The 23865-nt window shown below is 41.7% G+C and overlaps 8 protein-coding genes across 8 annotated transcripts; all 8 read left to right on the top strand.

The window, feature by feature from the left end:
• Positions 1–1853: 1853 nt before the first annotated feature.
• Positions 1854–2402, top strand: Cbr-mai-1 (the record flags this gene model as incomplete). The annotated part of the gene is made up of 2 exons (XM_002644283.1): positions 1854–2063; positions 2346–2402. The coding sequence occupies 2 exons, from the start codon at positions 1854–1856 to the stop codon at positions 2400–2402; spliced, it is 267 nt and encodes an 88-aa protein (XP_002644329.1).
• Positions 2403–2745: 343 nt separating this feature from the next.
• Positions 2746–3867, top strand: Cbr-gpd-3.2 (the record flags this gene model as incomplete). The annotated part of the gene is made up of 3 exons (XM_002644282.1): positions 2746–2985; positions 3033–3161; positions 3211–3867. 3 exons carry the CDS (start codon positions 2746–2748, stop codon positions 3865–3867), a joined length of 1026 nt encoding a protein of 341 aa, XP_002644328.1.
• A 272-nt stretch (positions 3868–4139) lies between these two features.
• Positions 4140–5258, top strand: Cbr-gpd-3.1 (the record flags this gene model as incomplete). Its single annotated transcript, XM_002644281.1, has 3 exons — positions 4140–4379; positions 4425–4553; positions 4602–5258. 3 exons carry the CDS (start codon positions 4140–4142, stop codon positions 5256–5258), a joined length of 1026 nt encoding a protein of 341 aa, XP_002644327.1.
• A 1428-nt stretch (positions 5259–6686) lies between these two features.
• On the top strand, positions 6687–10350 carry CBG14135 (the record flags this gene model as incomplete). Its single annotated transcript, XM_045239447.1, has 13 exons — positions 6687–6758; positions 7113–7237; positions 7283–7538; positions 7891–8143; positions 8188–8332; positions 8377–8470; positions 8794–8916; positions 8969–9184; positions 9229–9359; positions 9412–9487; positions 9537–9629; positions 10037–10167; positions 10215–10350. The coding sequence occupies 13 exons, from the start codon at positions 6687–6689 to the stop codon at positions 10348–10350; spliced, it is 1851 nt and encodes a 616-aa protein (XP_045095341.1).
• A 900-nt stretch (positions 10351–11250) lies between these two features.
• CBG14134 lies at positions 11251–13858 on the top strand (the record flags this gene model as incomplete). Its single annotated transcript, XM_045239445.1, has 5 exons — positions 11251–12334; positions 12385–12605; positions 12650–12868; positions 12903–13159; positions 13204–13858. The coding sequence occupies 5 exons, from the start codon at positions 11251–11253 to the stop codon at positions 13856–13858; spliced, it is 2436 nt and encodes an 811-aa protein (XP_045095340.1).
• Positions 13859–15484: 1626 nt separating this feature from the next.
• CBG14133 lies at positions 15485–16823 on the top strand (the record flags this gene model as incomplete). The annotated part of the gene is made up of 4 exons (XM_045239444.1): positions 15485–16030; positions 16078–16451; positions 16497–16644; positions 16677–16823. 4 exons carry the CDS (start codon positions 15485–15487, stop codon positions 16821–16823), a joined length of 1215 nt encoding a protein of 404 aa, XP_045095339.1.
• A 614-nt stretch (positions 16824–17437) lies between these two features.
• CBG27630 lies at positions 17438–17509 on the top strand (the record flags this gene model as incomplete). Its single annotated transcript, XM_045239443.1, has 1 exon — positions 17438–17509. The coding sequence occupies one exon, from the start codon at positions 17438–17440 to the stop codon at positions 17507–17509; it is 72 nt and encodes a 23-aa protein (XP_045099470.1).
• A 1679-nt stretch (positions 17510–19188) lies between these two features.
• Positions 19189–23102, top strand: Cbr-sec-3 (the record flags this gene model as incomplete). Its single annotated transcript, XM_045239442.1, has 11 exons — positions 19189–19318; positions 19372–19499; positions 19616–19714; positions 19761–20138; positions 20184–20356; positions 20470–20641; positions 21106–21879; positions 21927–22188; positions 22234–22358; positions 22703–22801; positions 22851–23102. 11 exons carry the CDS (start codon positions 19189–19191, stop codon positions 23100–23102), a joined length of 2592 nt encoding a protein of 863 aa, XP_045095338.1.
• Positions 23103–23865: the final 763 nt, after the last annotated feature.

Here is a 23865-nt window from a genome sequence, read left to right as displayed (position 1 = left end):
TTTATGACAGCTGTTAGTTTTTTTTTGATTTTTTCACGTATACTCAAATAGTATTAACTCCACTAGTCTGAAATAATGAAAAGTTCAGTCTCACTAAACAATATTTTCAGTTTCTCACGTTTTTGTTGTTATTTTAGTTGTCTTTTTTTAGATATCACTCCGAACAGATAAATTTGAACAAACTTATCTCATTTTCTGTCGAAAATATAAAAAGTTGTCAACTGATAAACTGTTTATCATAATATCCCCAATATTTCATCAGTTGACACATTTTGACATATTGCTTGGAATTTGAAATAATTGAGCTCAAAGTACAGGGTCCATCAGATTATTTACCATTACCAAACCGTCATCTTCCAGCCAGTTCATCTCGATTTATGAGAAAGATATCGAAATGTTGTAAACTGATAAATTATTCATAATAACATCACCAATAGTTTATCAGTTGACAGAATTTTGATATTTTTCTCAGGAACAAAGATAATTGAGCTCAAAATTATCGGGTGGGTTTCCATTAAAGCATTTACGGTATATTGTGAGATCCAAAAAAAAACCGAGATGAATAAAAAAAGTTTTTTGCTTATATCTTGTTTTTTATGTGATTTAAAAACCTTGTTTGTCTGATCAGCATTCTGTGATCTGTGATAAGTGATATCGAACATTCTCTGTGGTCACCGAAATTAACTTTTTTCTTCTCGGTTCTTCTTTTTTCTCCCCGCCTCCTTTATTCCCAATCTTCTCCACCCGGGTTTGATCTTTCGACAACCCCTTTCTTCTCGAATATTTTGTTATTCTCTCTTGTCTTTTATCATCAACTTTTTTTCTGTAAAGAAGAAAAGAATAGTGAAACCAAGTTGCTCGAAGAGCTGGCTCAAATCTCTTCTTCTTATTCTCGCCGTCTTCCTGTCACTTCTCTGTGCCGAAGCGTACGTGCCAATGACCAGCAATCGTGAGCGGCGACGTCGCTGGGCATCCCACATCGATTGGCCAACTGCAGGCACACTCTCGCAGTTGGCCCTCTCTGTTTTTTTTTCGCAGTAGATTGGTTGTGTGGCTGCCCGCCCCAGCCGCTCCACTCACTCTCACTCTCTATGTTCCCCTCGTCTCCAGACGACGGCTCCCCACTGTCCGCTTTGACTTCTTCCAAGCAACCAACTTTTTCAAAAAGGAGCTGCTCCGGAAACACACTTTCAATACAATGGATTGTGAGGTTGGTCATTTTTGATGTTTCACTATGAGAAAAAAGATGTTTACGAATTCTCTTTTGTTCGCGTCAGCCTTCAACGTTGTTTGTGTTGATAAGAGTAGTTTCACGGGCGCCCCCAAAATTTCTCTCAAGTGTCTTGCCCTCCGAATTTTGCGTACTATTTTCTACTCCGTCAGAGAGTCACAGAGAGTTTACACACGAGTATGCGCGTTCGGTGCCCCACCGGGGAGGAGCGACGTTTTTTTTGTGTTTAAAAAACAAAATCGATTGGGGACGGCAAAAAATGGGCGGTCGCTGTCCTCTCGGGAGGTCTCCCCCGGCCATTGAAACACCACTCGCATTGTGAAATTTGTTTTCGGGGTGCCTGTTTGCATCATCTTCGGCAAACCTTTTCCACTATTCCTTGAGATTGTTGTCTGTGTGTGAGTGTGGGGCCCGCTAAACATCTGCTGCTCTCTTTTTGCTCCAAGCGATTTTCTCGTTTCTCCTTTTTTGCTTCGTTTAATATAGAAAAGCCTTTGCTCTCTAGCCTACAAGAGGCTAAACTTGTTTACGACTCGCAGTAGCTTCTTATCCAATTTCGCTCCATAGAAACGAGATAAGCGGATTAACAACATCTAGTTTTTCAGAAGATTAATCTGAAAACATGTCCGGCTCTGGTAGTGGAAGTGGTGTTGGTCGTGGAGGAGGCTACGGTGGTGCGATTCGAGAAGCTGGAGGATCACTCGGGATGCTAGGTGCCACTAGAGAAGAGGAATACTTCCGACGGCAACAAAAGGAGCAGTTGGACAACCTGAAGAGCAAGCTGCAATCAGATATGAACCAACGCCAAAAAGAGATTCAGGATCATGACAAGGTGTGTTGTTTAGAAATTGTTTTATTATCATTAAAAGATAATCAATTTGCAATCTTTGATGTCACCTGACGTACACACACTAAACTCTTATCTGCGAAATGTGGCGTGTTCTAGAAACTTCAAAACAGACTAGCGGGGACTCTCGTTTACACTAGTTGACCTTGATACGTTAGAGAAATGACCGGAGAGACAGATAGAACTAGAGCAGGCAGTCGTTTCGGTTTTCACAAACAATCCATCCATCTCGTCACTTATATTTTTCAATGCCAAGTTTTTTTGCAGGTTCTTCAACAACATCAACAACGCCTGAAGGAGATTGAGAAAGGACACGGGAAATAGAACGAGAGCCAGCCATTTTTCCCAGAAAGGCGCAGTTCTATTTTGCATCATTCTTTTCTTCTTTTTCAGTTTTTCGCTTTCTCTTCTTATGCATACTTTTCTCTTCTCCTCTTTTTTTCTAGTCTCCATCCGAATTTCTTCATCTTGCCTTCATCCCATTGCATCATTTTTTGCCTTCGGCCCCATGTTTTCTCTCAACCAGTAAACATGTTTTCATGGTTTCTTTTCGCATATTCTTTTTCATCATTTCCATTCGATTCACACTTCGATCGCTCGTACTTTCAACCCTCGTGTGTCTGTGTGCCTTTAGATGTGATTGTAGTAGTGGCATTTTTCAGCCATCATGTCGAAGCCAACTGTTGGAATCAACGGATTCGGAAGAATCGGACGTCTCGTCCTCCGCGCTGCTGTCGAGAAGGACAGCGTCAACGTTGTTGCCGTCAACGATCCATTCATCTCGATCGACTACATGGTCTACTTGTTCCAATACGACTCTACCCACGGACGTTTTAAGGGAACCGTCAAACACGAGGGAGACTATCTCATTGTTGCCAATGAAGGCAAATCCCAGCACAAGATCAAGGTAAGCTACATGACTTCATGGCTGAGTCAAAACTCTACCCTTTGCAGGTTTACAACTCTAAGGACCCCGCTGAGATCCAATGGGGAGCCGCTGGAGCCGACTACGTTGTCGAGTCTACTGGAGTCTTCACCACCATCGAGAAGGCCAACGCTCACTTGAAGGGAGGAGCCAAAAAGGTATTTCAAGCACATTACGAGAAAATCCTCTAACGTATTCCGTTTCCAGGTTATCATCTCTGCTCCATCTGCTGACGCTCCAATGTTCGTCGTCGGAGTGAACCACGAGAAGTACGATCATGCTAATGACCACATCATCTCAAACGCTTCGTGCACCACCAACTGCCTTGCTCCACTTGCTAAGGTCATCAACGACAACTTCGGAATCATCGAGGGACTTATGACCACCGTCCACGCCGTCACCGCCACCCAAAAGACCGTCGACGGACCATCCGGAAAGCTCTGGAGAGACGGACGTGGAGCTGGACAGAACATCATCCCAGCTTCGACTGGAGCTGCCAAGGCCGTAGGAAAAGTCATCCCAGAGCTTAACGGAAAGCTCACCGGAATGGCTTTCCGTGTCCCAACCCCAGACGTTTCCGTCGTTGATCTCACTGCTCGTCTCGAGAAGCCAGCTTCCCTTGACGACATCAAGAGAGTCATCAAGGCTGCCGCCGAGGGACCACTCAAGGGAGTTCTCGCCTATACCGAGGACCAGGTCGTCTCCACCGACTTTGTTTCTGATACTCATTCTTCCATCTTCGACGCTGGAGCATCCATCATTCTCAATCCAAACTTCGTCAAGCTCATCTCTTGGTACGACAACGAGTTCGGATACTCCAACAGAGTCGTCGACCTCATCTCCTACATCGCCACCAAGGCCTAAGCCCATTCTTCCCACCAACCCACCGATAGATACCCGCTTCTTACACGCGCTATGCGTTTTCTCTTCAGCTTCTTACTTTCCAGTAGATGCTTACAAGTATTTATATGGTCTCTTCTCCAATAAAGGTTGTATATTGTATTATTGCCATTTATCAATTTCTTTTTTCACTCGTTTGTCTCGAGAATTTTTACCTTTGCATCTTTTGATTTGTCTCTTGTTTACCGTTCTTATTTCTAATCTGTTATTTAGGGAAACTGTTTTTACGTGCCGCCATGTCGAAGCCAAGTGTTGGAATCAACGGATTCGGAAGAATCGGACGTCTCGTCCTCCGCGCCGCCGTCGAGAAAGACAGCGTCAACGTCGTTGCCGTCAACGATCCATTCATCTCGATCGACTACATGGTCTACTTGTTCCAATACGATTCCACCCACGGACGCTTCAAGGGAACCGTCGCCCACGAAGGAGACTACCTCCTTGTCGCCAAGGAAGGAAAGTCCCAGCACAAGATCAAGGTAACATAGAAAACTCCCCTTCCTCGGAAACTTGGTAATTTTCAGGTTTACAACTCGAGAGACCCAGCTGAGATCCAATGGGGATCCGCTGGAGCCGATTACGTAGTTGAGTCCACTGGAGTCTTCACCACCATCGAGAAGGCCAACGCTCACTTGAAGGGAGGAGCCAAGAAGGTATTATTCAGACTGCTTAGGAATCTCTTAAATCTATTTCATCTTCAGGTCATCATCTCTGCTCCATCTGCTGACGCCCCAATGTTCGTCGTCGGAGTCAACCACGAGAAGTACGATCATGCCAATGATCACATCATCTCCAACGCCTCGTGCACCACCAACTGCCTTGCTCCACTCGCTAAGGTCATCAACGACAACTTCGGAATCATCGAGGGACTCATGACCACCGTCCACGCCGTCACCGCTACTCAGAAGACCGTCGACGGGCCATCAGGAAAGCTCTGGAGAGACGGACGTGGAGCTGGACAAAACATCATCCCAGCTTCGACTGGAGCTGCCAAGGCCGTCGGAAAGGTCATCCCAGAGCTTAACGGAAAGCTCACCGGAATGGCTTTCCGTGTCCCAACCCCAGACGTTTCCGTCGTTGATCTCACTGCTCGTCTCGAGAAGCCAGCTTCCCTTGATGACATCAAGAAGGTTGTCAAGGCTGCCGCCGAGGGACCACTCAAGGGAGTTCTCGCCTACACCGAAGACCAGGTCGTCTCCACCGACTTTGTTTCTGATACTCACTCTTCCATCTTCGACGCTGGAGCATCCATCATTCTCAATCCAAACTTCGTCAAGCTCATCTCTTGGTACGACAACGAGTTCGGATACTCCAACAGAGTCGTCGACCTCATCTCCTACATCGCCACCAAGGCTTAAATGTCTCATGAACTGTCTATTTCTCAAAGCAAATGTCTCTTCTAATTTTTATTGAACCCAAAAAAAATGTAAAGCTGATTCTCTCCACTAATGTAATGCTGATTTTTTTTCTTATTCAAGAATAAATCGTGTAGCTTCTCAAAAAAGAATTTTTGACTCAATTTTTGCTTCATAACGAGCAAGAAGTCTCGTAACTCTGCTTTTCAAAGTCAGTAAAAAGTTTTCAGGGTGGGGGTTTTTTTGTCAAAATCAAAAATTTTCGGACGGGCAACAGTTGTCGTATTTGCATGGAGACTGGGAAGAAGAGAAGTGTTGATTCAAGTGTTTAATGTTGAGGACAGGGTGTACTCAGAAATCGCCGGGTTCTTTCGCGTTTCGACTAGGCTGAATGTCTACAAATTTGACGTTTTGAAACCTTGAAAAGGATCAGAAAAATCAAGTTCCAGCAAATTCCTTTTTGTTGGGTCACGCTAATCTTTGTCAATGTCATTTGGGACAAAAAACGTGAATGATATAGTCACGTGGCGACTGAAATCCATCAACCTGTTGTTCGTGACACGTTTTGTCCACTTCCCTCACTCATTTTAAACCTCCTCTCACCGCGTGGAAAATGAGGAAAATGATGTACGCATGACAGTCCAATTCTAGGCTTCGTCTACGGGTACATTTAAAATGAAGCATACACAAGGCGTCTTCACGCGGTTTTTTCGTCTTCTTCTATTTCTTCCTCTGTCTTCTATGCTTTTTCTTCTTTTTTATGCTTTTGCGCTTGGACTTGGTGCTTCCAACTCCCTAGAGTCCATCATCCTTTTTTCTTTTTTCTTTTTTTTCGTTTCATCGATCCAGAAAAATAAAAACTAACTGGTGGCTCGTGACGAATGGAAGAAGCAAAAAAAGAAAGAAAAAGAAGCGTTTAGCGAGAAATAAATAGATGAAAATTGTGCTCCTCTAATCTATTTCCCCATGAAAAATGTTTGTGACGTCAAAAAATTCGGTTAGCCGGGAAAAATTGAAATTCGATATATTTTATAAGCACTTTCACCACTTCCCTCTGGCCGCAAAAAGATACTAACTTCATTTTGTTTTCACGAAAAGAGACATCCAGACATCCTCTCTCTTTCTATCCTTCTGAAAACACATAATGGCTCCTAATAAATTGTGTTCGTTGTTTTTGACGCAATTCAAAGCGTTTTGAAGAGCCAATGAAAGAAAAAAATGAATAGAACCTTTTTTTCTATTCTTTGTTTCCCTTCTCATTAGACACTTCCTAGATGATATCTTTGTCATTTCCGATAAGAAAACGACTTCTCTCTTCTTATCAATGTGTCGCAGCTGCCGAGAATGACATTTTCATATTCTTTCTTCTCATTCTCGAGAATTTATCGACCAAATTTTTGACTCCAACACTTTTTTGCAGCTGATTTATATATGGACCAAGACTACAAAGCGCATTTCAAAGTTCACTGTGCGGAAATTAAGGAATGGGAGAAAATCCATGTGGTGGGCAGCTTGCCTGTCCTTGGAGAATGGAATCCCAGAAAATCGTTTCCGCTGATAAAATCTGAATATGAGGAGTAAGTTTTGAACATATTTGCAACGGGGTGCGTAGATCCGTGCCGGGCTTTTTTTTCAAAAGTTTCTAAGCCCAGTCCGGTCTTTTTTGGGCTGTGTTTCTAGTAAATTTTTTTCCTTTTTTTCATAAAATTTTATGCATCAATAATAACTAAACGTTTTTTGTCAAAAAATGAGCTAGCCAAAAAATCTAAAATTTCGGATTTTCTACAAATTTAGACAAATTAGGCCCACTCCGATGTTTTAAAAAAAGAAATAACAACTAACAACGATTTGTTCCAGAGACACCTTCATGCAGTGGTCAGCGTTCCTGGCACAGTGAAAGAATTCCAATTTCGATACTTACGGGTGATGTATTTAGATCCTTCGGAAAATAGTTTATGCGAGCCAATTATGGTTTTATCAAAGTGAGTTTTGAATTTTTTAAAAACTGTTTCGGACGTAATTTTCAGATGGGAAACACTGAATAATCCACGGTCATGTCTGATTGGAGTGGAAAGTATGGATTTCATAGCTAGAGAAAATGTGATAGATGAGTTTGGAAGTTATGGAGGACGGAAACAAATATCAGATGGATGGATACTGAACGATAAAGAAAGTGTTGTCTATTTTCGGATTCATGGAGAGGCACTCAAGTTTTTCGCAAAAAGCTATCAGAACCGAGAGTACCGTCTGAAAGTCGAACCATTTGATGTCAGATACAGTGAGGTGGGTAGCTTCGGAGACTTTGAAAGCAGATTCAATAAAACTAACCACACTTCCAGATGTTTTCTTACTCAGCGAAAAATATTACTGACCGGAGACGTGGCATTTGGAGGCATTCCTCTGTGTATGCCTCGATGTCTGTACGTTTGAATGTTGTCCTTGTGATTAGTGGTTGCAAAAGAACCTAGTCTCTATTCATCTCATCTCACAGTTTTCCTAATTTTTCAGAATTTATTTTTTAGATCGATGGTGAAGACGTCGTCAGTTTGCCCACTCCAGAACTTCCATGTTTTTCCAACACCGACCTCTCTGTGAGCAAATCATAAATCATTCATGTAACCTTCTATATTTGTAGGTGCTCACAAGAGATGACCCTATTTTTGGAGATCAATATTTCAATGGATCGGTTTTCCGGAATGACTTGGATTATTTGGTTTTCCGGACGAGAACTGTTAATCTGCAAAATCTAGCCTTCCGTATAGAATTTTACCACAAAGAAAAGCGATGTGCACTGTCCTACGTGCTTCCGTCAAGCATGTCAGGAACTCATGGCGCTACAGTATCACCGGTTATTGGACTCTCTAGTGCTCCAGTAGGACATATTAATGGTATGGTCCACATTTTCTCTTTTAAGCGTATTTAAAAGTTTCAGTAAATTATATGATTGTAAAAAGGAGTCAGTATGCTGAAAAGAATCCAGAAGTTGATTCAATGAGAGAAACTTTTGGAAGATATTGGAGAAAACGTAACAGAATGTTGCAAATTGGACATCGCGGCATGGGCAGCTCCTATACAAAGTTTGTAGTTGGAAATGACGAGTTTTTTTTGAAAATGAGTTTAGGAGCATTGACCATCGGGAGAACACGATCTTCTCGTTGAATGAGGCAGCTCGGAGAGGTGCAGATTATGTAGAATTGGATGTACAATTGACAAAAGTGAGTTGGTTTGGAAAAGGAATGATCTGGAAAATTCTAAAGATTGTAATACGATAAAACCTGTAAACCTGTAACAGAAGAGCTCTCTAACTTTAAGCTTGAGCCAATATTTTTCGGTTCCTTTCAAAGCTACAAAGAAGCTTTCAACTGATTACTTCTTTATCATAATATCACGGACATTATATGTATTAGTTGACACCTTTTCTATATCTTTCATAGGAATGGAGATAATTGAGCTCATGTTTTACAGTGTGGGAGCCCTTCCATTACACCTTTAACGGTGTATTAACTCCATCCACTTATCAAGGAATACACACTTCCAGGATCTCAAAACTGTCGTGTACCACGATTTTCATCTGTTAGTCACTGTTGCTGGCCGGGACTCCCCATCAAGCACACCGACAGCTGGCGGTGAAAACAAATCTCTACACGAGATTGCAATCAAAGTTCGTTTTTCATCCCCCTTTCTCTTCTCAACCTCTTTTTTGTTTTCTTCAGGACCTGACACTGGCCCAACTCAAACTGCTGCACTTTGAGCATATCTCTCGTGCGAATGGCACCGCGCCGGACTCGCCCGTGACTCTCTCGGTGACACCCAGCAAGAATGAGACGGACGAGTTGCACGTACCCTTTCCCTCACTGGCACAAGTGCTGCGAAATGTTGATGAGAACGTGGGATTGAATATTGAGATCAAATATCCAATGTATATGAAGGTACAAGAATTTAAAAGGGGGATTATGAAACACCAATTTTCTAGGATGGAAGCCATGAATGCGAGGGATACTTTGAGCAGAACAAATTCGTGGACATCATCTTGGCAGAAGTGGCCGAGCATGCCGGAAACAGGAGAATTGTGTTTTCCTGCTTTGAGCCGGACATCTGCACGATGTAAATTGCTAATGAAAGCAGGAAATTGCATTGAATCGAGATTTCTTTTCAGGATAACCAAGAAGCAGCACAAGTATCCCGTTTCCTTTCTCGTCGTGGGAGCCACTAATAGATATATGCCTTTTCAAGTATGCAATAGAAAAGAGAATCATAGATTAGTGAGAATATTTATTTCAGGATATTCGATCTGATTGCTCTAAAATTGCAGCCAATTTTGCTGCTGGATGTGAGCTCCTTGGTGTGAATTTTCATAGTGAAGAATTATTGAATGTAAGGAGATATCACTTAAAAAAAAGACAATATGATTTACAAAAACATACTTTTCGTTGATTGTTGGCCATTTTGATCGTTTTCAGAGGTCAGAAGATCGCCTGTGTCAAGTTTTTTGTCATTTTGAAAAACTGGAGAGTGTAAAACAGACCCAGATTGAAAAAGTTGCATACACAGAATTTTTTAAATTTTTAAAATTTCCAGCTCTATGCAGATTTTTAATAAACAAACCTTTTTGCTCGTTTTTGTACTTTGTGGATGCAAAACTATCAATCTAGGTCTGTTTTTCTTCTACCAAAAATTTCAAAGTGATTCGAAACTTGACAAGCAAGCTACAGACTCCTGAAAATGGCCGAAAAAGCCAAAAATCAACTGAATAATACGTTTAAAAAAAAAATTGTTTTTAGGACCGTAACCCCATTGAAATCGCTGAAAAGTATGGATTGGTGAAGTTCGTATGGGGAGATGATCTCAATTCGAAAGATATTCAAAAACATTTCAAAGAGGAAATGAATGTAGATGGTCTCATTTTTGATAGGTACGCCCGCCTTTTCGTATAGCAGGATCTGATTCTCATTAATTCAGAATCGGAGAGGACGAAGTCATGAAGCAGAACGTATTCGTAGTCGAGAACCACAATCGTAGTTCTCTATTCGCTCGGAGTCAACACAACTCGCGCTCTCCATCCATGTCTCGACGCTGCATGTCCGTCGTTGAATAGGACGACGTCTTCTCTATAGACGAAGAAACGTTCGCCGTTTTGTTTTCTTCACTTTTTTGCATAAAATTTCACTTTCTTTTCATCACTAAATAATAAATTATTCGGCTTATACCTAACCCCTCTTGCACTTGTCTCACATACACACACGCAGACAATTTTTGTGTACGATTCGAAATCACATGAAATGCTTATTGATTCACCCTGTTGTTTTTCCATCTCTTGATTTTCAATAAAGCACACAGCTTTCCATTTTTCTCCCGTCATTTCATTTCTCTCGAAAGACAAATTATTAATTAAAAACATGGCAAGTGGTGTGTATCTGTTTATGTTTAGGAGACGTTGAGTACACTAAGCCCCCAGTGTCTCGCGCTCTCCGTTGTGTCACACACGCACACACGAGATGACATGGACAGAGAGTGTGCAAACGCGCTCTACTGGATTATTCCCGCCGCTGCCATTTAAATGAGTTATCTACGGCAGTGAAGGGTGGTGTTCGGTTGTTCTGGTGGTGCACAATCGATTTTTGCGTTTTCTTCGACTTTCCGCGTCAGATTTTTTTGTGATGATCAACAAAACACGAGAGATTTCTTTAATAAATCTGATTGTTTTTACGTGTTCCCTGCCGTTCATCGATTTTGTGTACAGTTTATTTCTCTGCATTTTCTCGAGTCTCAAATAAGAAAAACCATTCTCCAGTAGCGCAATCATACAAATCCCGCCATTTACGCTAATGGATACGACCTTTCGAACGTATCCTATTAGCATCTCAGCTGCTGACCTCAGATGCTCTTCATTATATAATTAGCTTGTCCATTATTTTTGCACCTCTGCATGGTCTCTTACCTTTCTTTTCTTTGTTTAACCCCACCGTGAAATTCTTCTTTTTTGCAGATAAAAAAAATGTTGAACAGCAACGATTCTCTGGGTAACTCTAACCTACAAAGTAACTACGATCCATTTATCTCTGGCTTAATCTACAACACGTCTGATCAGGAATCAATACTCAAAGACTATTTTGACGACTCTTTTCTTGGAACACATAGAATCGCTGACCCCGAACCGTCCGAACACGAGAAAGAATATGGATTGTTCAGTTCAGAAGATTCACTGTTTGCCGATATGGGAAAGGACTGTTTAAGCGGATATTACCCGAACAACTCTTACTTTGACCATTTCAATTTTGCGACCACAAGCGGCATTGATCCGATTGCTGAACTGGAAATGGCAGCAGACACTGGACATCAGTTTCCAATGGCACGACAGTCGGATATCAATGAGATGCTCACGATTGCGCCAAATAATGGGAAGATGCAGCCGCAAACTATGGTATCGCCATCGGAAACGGAGGTTTCAGAACCATCATGGGGTGGTTCGGAGCCGATTTCTGATTTTGGAATGCCACCTGAACCTCGTTACACACCGAAAGAGGTCCAGCAACGGTTCACTGCATTCATTGATGAACTACCCCCACCGAAATCTGTTTCTGAGATGATTCCCGAGCCAGTTCAGCCAGCTCAATCAGCTCCAACTGTTGTTAGACACGTTCCGCCGGTAGGAATTGCCAGAAGCATTGCGCCCGCCGTCCACAAAGTTGTTACTCAAACACGTCCTTCTGCAGTTCAATATATAACTGCTGTACCGTCAACTTGTGGACAGCCAAATAGTGGAAAACCAGTCCTAAAAAGACAAGGATTGTCATTTGACCAACAACGTGAGCTTATCCGAGCTAGAGCTGCAAAAATGGGATTACCGCTTCAAAATGACAGTCAAACTCAAAACTCACCAAAGAGACCGTTGGTTCTTCCTGTAAAAGTTAAAGGGTATGGCGTTCCCGATACGGAGAACCACCCGCGCTACCCAAAGAAAAGAAAAGCGGAATGGTTTGATGAAAAATTGGATTTGGATGAGGGACCGGCATGTGGCAAAATTCTCATGGAACAGCAGAAATGTCTCGAGAAGAAACTTAAGTACATTGAGAATGAAAGTGAGTAATTATTTTTAGGAAACCTCTTCTTCATAATTATTATATTTCAGGGAAAGCAATGACTCGCGATATTCAATCCAACCGAGTCAAATGCAAGTTTTGCGAGACAGCGTTCGCCAATCAATTGACCATTGAGTTCCACGAATGTGAGCGACACCCGGAGCTTTTTGCATATGAATGTCTCCTTTGCGAAGACAAAATGTATTTTGGAACCGTTGATATTATGAGCAAGCATCTTGTCGCGGTTCACAACGTCGACCAAATGCCATTGGTGAGGCGCAAAGTCAAGACGATCGCAACTAACTTTTTTTCCAGAATATGAATCCCGTGTTTGGAGCCGGCACCGGTAAGGCAGACGACCCGAAAAATCGCCGTATGTGGAACCGTGTAGTTTCCGGATTGATCTATGGATTCCTAAAAGATCAACTCAAGGAGAAAGGACTGCTTCCTCATGTATTGGAAGAAAGAAATATGGAGATCAAGAAATTGGCACGAACCATCTTCCACCCAACTCTTTCTGTAAGAAATAAACCCGCAAACGTTTATCTAAAAACCAATTTATTTACAGGGAAAGAAATATCCCATGCCACCGGACGGTGACACTGCTCCAGTAAGCACGAATGAGAGCAGCCACGTTGAAATCGATTCGACTATACACGATCCTATCCTTAAAATGAGTTTGGAAGAATCAGACGCGATGTTCGAACTGATTACGAAACGATTCATCTACGGAACCAACACTAAACGTCATTATATCAACGCGAGTCTGCAAAACAAAATCAGTTTTGCTTTGCCGCTGGAGCCAGATATGCCTGTTCTTCAAAAGTGAGCATCTACTTGTTAGGTTCCTTGCCTCAACTTTTTTTTAGGTATTCAACAAGTGTTTCACAACCACCAGCCCCAGTACCAATTCATCAAGTCAGATCGGAGCCTCATGTCGTGCATTCTTCTGTACCTCGATTTGTGCGTGTCGTTCCAAAGCACTCTTCGGCTGGCGGTGCTATTTCTTCTGGAAGACATAAGGCTCCATTATCATTCCCAACGATGGAAATGTCCTACCCAGTATCTCGTACTCTTCCGGAAATTCCGAAGTCTGGACCGCTCATTCTTGAAGACACATATCGTCCAGAAGCCAGAATCCATCCAAATGGTGTCATTCCATACCGTCCATATCGTCCATCCACTATTCCACCCAGCACCATCTCAACAAATCCAATGCCAATTCGTTCAGTTCGTCCGTTCCCGAAATTCGTCGGGCGCCCCGTCACGAACCTTCCATTTCGTGTGGTCCGAACTGGTCAAGGGCACATTGTTACCAATGGTCCTGGTGGGAAAATTCTAGCTGCTCGAACCGCTGCTCTTCAAGCTTTTCCTCCTATTCGGCAGCTCCCAGATGGGCCAGTCAATGCTATGTCAGCTCGTCCAGTCCAGCGGCGTCTAGTCAGACCAGTGGAGATGCCGCCAATCGTTTATAATAACACCTCCGCCCATGTTGACCATGATTATTCTTCCAAGAACCAGTAAAATTTCATGTTTAATTTTGCTTCATTGCGTTTCCCTACTGTACTCATCAATCTCATATTCTCATCTGCATTCAAATTCATTTCCCAGCCATTTCTAGTCATTTTTCTGTCATTTTTCAAACGTTTTCTCCTTCACCCGCTGGTTTTTTACCATTTCCATCTCTCATTCCTTTCCAAATCATCGAAAAATCACAAACACCACATTCAGCGACTCTACTTTTCACAATTAGCTCAAATATCTCTGTACAACTTAGCTTTAGCCACCCAATTCATGATTTCCCATATTGTAAATGATGTCTTCTGATGCAAATCCTTGATACCTTATGTTCCATTCAAATTCAAATGTCCCTTTTCATCTCCATCCGTTTTGCAACAATGACCATTTGCTCCTTTTGTCAAAAATAAATGAGACCTTGCCTATCCATCCTCGTGTTGACCTTTTTCTATCGTCTCACTCACAGAAATCGTTCAGCAGACCCTCCACTACTTTTTTCGCTGCTGTTGACCAGACCCCAAATCACTACGTCTCTACTACTCACACACGCTCACTCGGTCACACACAACAACACACGCAAACGCTCAGAACGGTTCTCTCAGGCCCCGTCGGTTGCCAACGTCGGCCCGCCGCAGCTCTCACTCCACCCCGTGGCTGTCCTCGGGGGCTGTGTGTTTGTCGTGGGTCGATCGATAGGAAGGGCGACGGCGAGACGAGGGAAGGCCGTTGTGGCCGTTGTCCAGTTCGTCGGCTGCACAGGATTGTTTTTACATGACCGATAGTGGCCGCGCTGACAGAAGGGCCTCCACCATAAAGCGAGATAGCGCAGGGTAGGACCGTAAGAGTCGAGTGACACAGAGCAGCAGTTCTCAATCTTAGTTAGAGAGAAAAAGAATGTTAGGAAAGAGGCCGGGGTTGCTCAAATCCCACACTTCATGGCACATACATAATCTAGGATCCACTCTTCACTTAGAATATTAGAAAATGGGAAGAGGCAAAAGGAAAGCAATTTCTTAAAAGTGTTGGAGAGGTCCATCATCTTTTTCTCCTGCCCTTCCCAGTTTTCCCATTTTTCAAATGAGACAGACTAGATTTCGATTTCAAAAGTTTGTTTCATGGTCACTTCTTCCCGCCAAGAAAAGAAAAACCCTTCTCGGCGTGTGTTCCTCTAACACTTATCTACACAAACAGATAGCCTGGGGGCTCGATTGATAGTGGTGCACTTTACTAGCCAATCAACTGATAACTTGTTTCGAGAATAGAGATGAATCAACCTTAACACACACACATGACCTTGCTGTTCTTTTACATTTGTTGTCGATGAGGTGTCCGTGAATGAAAAAAAATGGTTTCATAGTAACTCCTTGGATGTTTTCCTCGTACCCACATCGCCCAGTTTATCCTAGTTTTTTCACTCTCGTCTCAAATTTTCTCATTTTCTCGCTCTCTCTTTTTCACTCTGCCCCAATCTTCATCTGTTCTTCGTTGTCCCCGTTTTTTTTGCATTCCCCCTCTACGCGCCATTTTTCTCTCGCTCCCCTCCCCCAGGCGTTATTCTGACCACCACTACTGTTTTTTTTTTCGGTAATTGCCAACCAATATAGTTTTTTGTAGGAAGTATTCCGGGTGATCATGTTCATGGAGGACCTCAGACCGGGGTATGATCCATTCATTAGTGGACTGGAGCCAGAGCCATTCGAGAATGTTTTGCTGGACATTTTCGAGGGAATCAAACGGTATATGGACACGGATGATGAGGAGGACAAACCAGAGGAAGAAGAACCATTATCCAAGGATGATCCTTGGTATACAGATGAGAACTTGTTTGACAGAAAGCTCTGCACAGACGTCTCATCCCTTCCACAGCTCGATTTCTTACCACTGACACCTCCACTTGATATTTCACCTCCAGAACCAACACCACCAAAAGTCACGGAAATGCCAACACTCAAAATGGAAGCGCCAGTTAGACCAGTGACCAAGACTCGTCAGTTCCCAATGCTTCGTTGTGGATGCAACGAAGATTTTGTCTCCCAATTTGCTCTGGAATACCATGAGACCAAGCATCATCCACAGTTCTTCAATTGGTTTTGCTCGGAATGCAATATTCGCTTCAAAGCGTTGCAGCAAGCAAGTGACCACTTGATCATGATTCATGGTTGTGGTAGAATGCCAGTGGTGAGTGACTCAAAGGTAAAACGTGATTTTTTACATTAATCTTGCAGTTTGGCAACATTCATGATCCGGTCAAGAAGCCGTCAGGACAGTTGCTGGGACAAATCATCACTCGTCGCTCGTCGGATTTCATCAGGGAATTCCTGGAAACTCGTGGAAAGCAGACCATCATGACAACTGCTTACTACCTGTTTGCAAAATGCGAACTGCAAGCAGTGGTTGCTGGAAACGTCAGTTTGGCTTGCTACAACGAGGCAAAGAGTGATCTTCTTACCACTGCTGATGCTTCCGAATTCGAGGATTTGATCTCATGCTTGAAAAGCACCTTCATCTATGGTCGGTACATCAAGCGTGTTCCGCTAGATGGCTACATGGGAGCAACTACTGTGTATAAGACGTTGACATACACCAACGTTCGAAACAGGTGAATATTAGAAGCGTATTTTAAGCTCAAATTATTATTTTTCAGAAAGAAGCCAACTCCTCGTCAATCCCAAAGCATGAGAGCCATAACTGGTGTCGCTGGTACTCGTCAGCAGTTCTATGGAGCGGGACAATACCGTGTTAATCCATACACTAGCATGAATCAAGCACGAACGGTAAGAAAAGTTTCAACAGTCGCTGTATTTTTCAAAGAATATTTTTCCAGGCATACAAAAAGCATCCAACCCCACCATCCCGCAATCAACAATATGTGCTTCCTCTCCCAACTAAGAATCCACAAACTGTTGTTCGGCGCACTCCCTCCACTACAAACACCACTACTACCAGCAAGAAGGTGTTTTTCCCACTTTAACCTGATTCTCATATTTAATCTCTTTTCTTCCTAATAACACATCCCGATAAACCACAACGTCATTATTCACATTTTCACTCCCGTTTTTTTTTCTCCCATTTTCAGTATCATTTTTTCAACTTAATTGTAACCATAATCTTTTTTTTCTTTCTCTCTCTTCTTGTCTCGTTTTTTTCTCAACAAAACAGCAAAAAAACCACAACCTTACATGTTTTCCTATCTGTTTAAAACTGGATCATTCTCATATTTTCAGTACTTTCTTCTGTTTTTTCGTCTTCAATGTTGCTTTCTATTTATTTCTCAATGATTCTCTCTCCACAGATACTTTAATTGTAACACGTTCCACATGTATTTTTTGAGGTTTTCCTTCTTTTTCGTTTCAATAATATTTATTGCAATTAATAAATATCTCCAGGTCGAAGACATTATGCATTTTCAGGGAAAATATTTCCAGAATTTGCAAAGAATCAAAGCTCGGATGGTCTGCACGACAGATTTAAAAAAAATGCCAATACGCCAGTAGACGTTTCCAAACTGCAAATGATTTTTCTATAATCGAAAAGAAAAGAATGAAACATGGGAATTACAGAGTTTAAAAATTAAATTTGATCAAAATGATCACCAAAGACCTTGAAAAATTTTGTTTGTATTATGCCTTTCCTTCAGTGAAACGATGGATGACTTAAAGACTAACAGAACGTTAAGGGAGGATCACGTGGCTGTCCTTCCGGCATTTGAGCATGTTTTCCAGAAGATGTTTAAGTCGACAAAGCATCAAATAGTGTGCAAAACACCCGTCCGAAAGAGTTGCGCCAATTTCCGGTCCTGGTCAAATTCCGCATACGACCGGTACGAGAACCGACAAAACTTCGACAAACTAATGACGAGGTTCCAACTAAAATTTGACCATGACTCGCTATCCAGCCGTTCTTGGCAAGTTACGACTAGAACCTGGAAATTATTCTGGCCAGCAGTTATCTACCGCCAGCCGGTCACATTGAATTGTCTGAAAACTATAAATCTGGAGAGCTGTATAAGAAAATTCTCCGTTTTGTATTATGATCAAGTGTGACTTCTAATTCCAGTACATTTCTAGTGCAGCTAGTTTCAGGTTTCCGCGCAAATCTTTTCTTCATTTTTTGAGATATGGATAAAAACAGATAGAGCAATTGATTCATTACAGAAGAGAAGAAAATAGTCATTGTACGGTTCGTGTAATACAGAGCTAAATTTGTTAATTTGCCTTATGTTATTTTCCGTAATTTAGAAAAATTATTCTTTTTTTTCGATTTCCCATTTTCTTAGCTGTCGGCTCGTAACTTCCAGTCAGAAGTTGACGGTGGTTCGGCTTTTTGACGTAAATAATGGCCAGGTTCTGGTCAGAAATTTCCCGAAAACGGCTGTATAGCGGGACATGGTCCGATTGTAGCCTCGCAAGATGTTTGAAACAATATGTCAGAATCTTGTCAAAAGTAATCGACTTTAGTATCGGTTATCCGGAATCTGACCAACATCCGAGCAGAAGTTGCCGGTGACACACGATTTTATTCTTCAATGTGCCAGATTTTTTTCAGGCGATTGAGCAGAATATTAATTGTGTTTACCGGTTTTTTTTCACAACTACCAAGCCTTCTTCCACCGCCAGTCTTCTTTTCACATTTCTAAATATTCCGTTTTCTCTATCAAATTCATTCCAAAAGTGTTCAGCAAGTTTCCTTTTTTTTATTTTCAATGTTTGATGACTGTAATTCCATACCATCCGTTTCACAGGACAGCAAATGGCTTCCAGAAGCCAAAAATCTGATAATTCTATCGAAAAGAGCAGTTTTTCAGGCATTTTCTTTTTATTAGTCCAGTAGTTCTTTTTCATTTTCACTCTCACCAGCTCTCAGCCTCCAGAAATAAACGTTTCGACAAGATTCAACTTATATTTCGATCTGAAAAATGAAATTCCATGTTTGTTTCGATTATCTTTTATTGTTTTCTCTTCCGCACATCGTTTTCCTATTGAACAAGTTACCTGAAAACATGAAAAATGAAAATAAATTGTTCTTCTGTTACTCTGAAAGCAAGAATAATTTTTTCCCATAGTGAATCGACTTTCAAATCAGTATTCATTTCAATTTATTCAGTGCTGCGTCGCGACCAGCATGCACGAGAAACGCGCAAGGCAGTCGATGCATGGTGCGCGTTGCGTGCGCGGGAGAAATATATACATAAACGGGAGAGACACAGAGACGATCTTGGACACATTTGGTGATGCGGGATGTTGCATTGTTTATTCTTGTTGAATGTTTCGCTCATTTTGTCTTTTTTTACACTGATTCATCGTTAAAATCATCATTAAAAATTATTTCAGAAGCAAATGTCTGCAATTAGGAAGATCATCCAACGACAACTCTTCCAGAAGGACGATGAACGGATTCAGGCGATTGTGAATGTGAATAAATTGGACGGAAAGAAGAAGAAAAATCAGACGCTTCTCTGCTTGGCAGGTAAAATTTAATTTTTTAAAGAATTGATTGTCTACAATACTGCACAGTTGTAGTTACTATCGAACACCCGATCGCTGTACGGCTCTACTTTGTCAAAGGAGAAAAGGATGATACATTCAAGAAAAAAGACCGGTTCAACCTTCGAGAAGTCAGAGAAATTGATGGGATCAATCCAAAAAAGGTATGAAATTGTGGACAGATTCTAATAAGCACATGGGCGAGCTCTTATCGTAGATCTTAACCTTAAAAATACACGATTTCCGCAGATTCCTAGTCAGATTTCGATTTTTTTTTTAGCCATCACCCGAGTTCCACATAACTATTGGAGACCGTCAATATGTGATTCTTGCCGGATCAGCAAACGAGAAGGATGATTTTATTCGAGAGTTGTATAAGGTGACAATTCTCCATTCCAATTCCAACTAAATTTTGACAATTTCAGCTCTCTTGCCAGTATCTCCCTGTCCAGATGCCCGACTTTTGCAACTTCTCTCTCCCACAACTCGAAGCAGAAGCCTCGATCATACCCATTGAGCTCCCAGAGCACGACATCGCCATGGCCAGCGACTACCAACCTGTATCGGCAAAGGAAGACGCGGATTTCCGAAAGCTCATTGAAAGAGCCAACTTGACAATTGGCGATGCTCATGCGTTTGCCGAGATGCTCACCGAGCAATTGCAGTCGTTGGATGGAGCCAATATCAATTCAATGATGGATAGCGAGAATTCGGTTAACCAGTTGTTGTCCAGTATTGACGCAGCACTGACTGGTGTGGAATCTGTGGAGAAGGAATTGGATAATTGCGATGATATTCTGGCGGTGAGAACGTTTTAGAGGGTAATTAGTTGAAAATGATTTTTTCAGTTTGTGAGAAACAGCATCGAATTGATTGAGGAGAAGGATAGTTTGTCCGTAGTGGAAAGGAAGAACAAGGCGCGTCTGAATGAAGAGATAATCTCATTTGTCAATTCGTTGCAAGAAGTCACTGATGCCCATATCGAAACGTTGAAACAAGCGAACTTCAGTAATCCAGAGAGGTTGGTTTTTCCAGAGGCAAAGTAGCCAGTAATGATTTTTCTCGAGTAATGGTTTATCGTGTGATCCATGTTTACTCGTCACTTTTTACCCAATCAATTCATGTATTTTCCAGTGTGCAAAAATGCACCGACGCCGCTCGTGCTGTAGCTCACTTCTGGCACGGGCGATTCGCCAAGCCGATGCTCCAGATGAAAGCTTATCAGGATAGAAACGACGAACTGGCGGCAATTGACGTATTTGTGGATCGGCTTATGTCTCACCTCTCGGCATTGTTTTCTAACTTGGTAGGTCAAGGTTTTTGGTGTTTCTGAAAATCTAAAGATTAGTTGTGTTTCCAAAAACAAAAGCTGCATTATGGTACGCGCCGATGATTTTTCCCCTGCGTGCTATAAACCTAGGCTGAAACAAATACTGCTTGAATTTTACTGGAAATTGTAGCGCTCCCCGAGCTCTATCTTCTGATCTATTGTTTTATCCGCAGTTTCAAATTTGAAGCGAGTCACCAGCCGACCCGTGCCAGCCTGAAATTGGCCCATTGAGAATAATGATGAGAACATTTTTCTAAAATTCTAGTTTTGGGAATTTCACATTTTGAGATAGAGAGACGGTTTTGCGGCCGCGTAGCTCAATCGTCAGTGGCATGACCTAGTATTTTCCCAAAAGTTTTCAATTAACGGTAGAGTTTGATCAGTTTGATTATAAATTTTGGGAAAACCACATAGTTCAATAATTACCGAATTCATTCCAGAACGACTTGTCCCTGGACCACGAATGGCACGAGCTATGCATTCCAAAGCAATCTCAACGTTTCCGCGCCCTCTCACCACTCTCCGACCTCATCAACTGGCTGAAAACCAATCGCCCCAAGGCATGCAACCTTGTCCTTCAGAAGTATATCGACAGCACCAACCTCCTTTACAAGCGTCTTTTCGATAACTTCTTCGACACACTCATCAGCAAAGTTCCTAAAGCGATTGGGTCGGAAAAGAAGTCAAGTGAGCTTGCAATAAACCAGTCAGCATTTATCTACCACTTTCCAGAAACATCCGACTCTGCGAACACATCCCTCCGCTCTGACAATCAAAGCTTCATGAGTACATCTAGCGAAATCGACACTGAAGTCTTGCCCCAACTCATTGAGACAGTGCTTGCTGAATTGAGCGCTGTCATTGATGCAGAACAGAAATTCGTTGTCCGCTTCTTCCATATCAATTCCGAACTGTTGGCTCAATTTGATACTACTTCCACTGGCAGTGGTGATAGTTCCAGTCTTGGAGGACGCAGTATGGAGAAGCACATGAACGAGCAGGTCCGACATGTGATGGGCAACCTCTTTGACTCCCTCAACATCCATTTGGACAGTTTCTGCAGAGCTGTGTGCAGGCATAATCCGAGCAATGTCCTTCTATTGTTTGTGATCATGTCGAAGAAAGTGTTGCTTCCTCAAGACCCAAGCTCTTACTTCTTAATCACCTTCGGAAGTTTGGTAGTTTTGATTAAACGTCAGTTCGATGCTTTCATTGTGAGTTGTTAAGGAATAATTTCAAAGAAAACAATAATTTTTTTCAGCAAATGGAATGTGGCCAATACTCTGAAGTCCGTATCGTGAAGAAGACAAGAATCGGTATCCTCCCATCCATCGCTCGTTTTGCCGGGTTTGTCAGACGCGCAGAGACAATTTTCGAGAACGCTGAGAGACGTACCGATCTTGAGAAGGCCTATTTCAATCTGTGCCGTGCGGTTTGTGATGGAATCCAGAAAGCAGCAGCCAATCCATACAGCAAATCGCCGTCGTCGGTGGTGAAGTTTGAGAACTACCACGAGCTTTACTGTCAGTTTGAAGTGTATCAGTTTTAAATTAATTTTTCTTTTTTAGTAACTCTGTCAGAATTGAAGATTTCGTGTCTTGATCAACAGAGGAAGGATGCGAAGGCGCTGAAAGAAGAACACATTGATGCATATGTCAAGGAGTTTATGGGAAGACCGTTGAAAGAGATTCAGGTAAGTAAGAAGGAAATTATTAAAAGATTGATAGTCGCTGGACACCATGGCTGGAAACCTTGTCCAAAATCAACGCACCTAGAGGGCTAATTTTAGTTAAACGCGCAGACTTCAAAAAAACATCATGTACCGTAATTTTTTCTTAATGATTCCCAGTGTTTTCCTGTCATCGTCAAAAATTGGTCAAAAATAACTATGGAAACTCAGTGGCACTTTACGGTATTCTCAAATAAAAAGGGGGTTTTTCGGAAGAATACAGAAAAGATTCAGGACAGTTGTATAGACCTGAATCAGAGATTCTGTGACAGAACGCCTTCATCTAACTACCAATAATCAAATTCCAGACATTCTTCGACAACGTGAACAACTTCATCGAGATGAGAGGAATTCGTCCTGAAGAAATCTCCTATCAGCAACAGTTCAGCAGAATGGAACTTAAGAAAGTAAGCACATCACCAAACGCTTTCCTTAAAAAAATACTTTGTTTTCCAGGTCATCTCTCAGCATCCTGGAAAAGAGGTTAAGAAAGGTCTCGAACAACTGTACAAAAAGATTGAGAAGAATCTGGTTGCCAACTCGTCCCTTCTTCAAGTCGTCTGGAGAGACATGCAGGAGCAGTTCATCAAGCAGATTGCCGAGTACAACAAGTTGATTCTAACCTGCTATCCGGGAATCAAAATCGAGCTTGAAGTGTCGACTGATAACGTGCTTCAGTTCTTCTCAGAAATTGCCCAGCAACATTAATTTAATTGTTAATTAAAACAACATTTTGTACTAGAATCTGATGAATTATTTATTAAGCTAACGCTAATCTACTTATTTATTGATGCTAATGTTTTTAAATGTGATTTTTTGTTATAGTCCAACAGCCCATTTTGTTAATTGTCTGTAATATAATTCGACGGGTTTTAAACGAATGAAATGCCAAATATATAGTAATCAAGCATGCCTGGATCTGTTTTTCTGAATGTTTCCTTCATGAATTGATAATAAACTGTACTGGTCAGAAATATTTGCAAAAATATTTTTTTAGTTGATTTCTGTTCATTTTGATCATAGTTAGGAGCTCGGCTGTCCAGCTTTCAAACACTTCGAAATTAAAAAAGAACGTGAAATGAACCTAGATTGAGGACTTTAGATTCACAGAATTTTTTTGAAATTCCCAGTGTTTCAGTTATTTGCCAATTTCTAAAACACACCCCTCATTGGCATGGTTTTGTACGTTAAAAAGTGAAAAAAACCGGTGTCGTTACGTAACCCATGAATTTTCAAAGTTTCTGTAAATGCTAAGTTTTCAATCTAGGTCTGCTTTACACTCTCCAAAGTTTTTGAAACTCCAAAGTTTTTGAAACTTGACAGTGGAGCTCCAGACTCCTGAAAATAGTAGAAATGGCCAATAATCAGACTTTAAAATGCGTTTCTGCCTATCAAATGGTTAGGTACAGTAGTTATAGGTATACCTGATAGAATCCCTCCTTCCGTATGTTATCTTCATGCATTGGTCATA

The sequence above is a fragment of the Caenorhabditis briggsae genome, assembly GCF_000004555.2.
Source record: "Caenorhabditis briggsae complete genome, chrX, whole genome shotgun sequence".
Taxonomy (NCBI): domain Eukaryota; kingdom Metazoa; phylum Nematoda; class Chromadorea; order Rhabditida; family Rhabditidae; genus Caenorhabditis; species Caenorhabditis briggsae.
The sequence above is the reverse complement of the archived record's forward strand: the minus strand, read 5'-3'. Positions and strand labels throughout refer to the sequence as shown.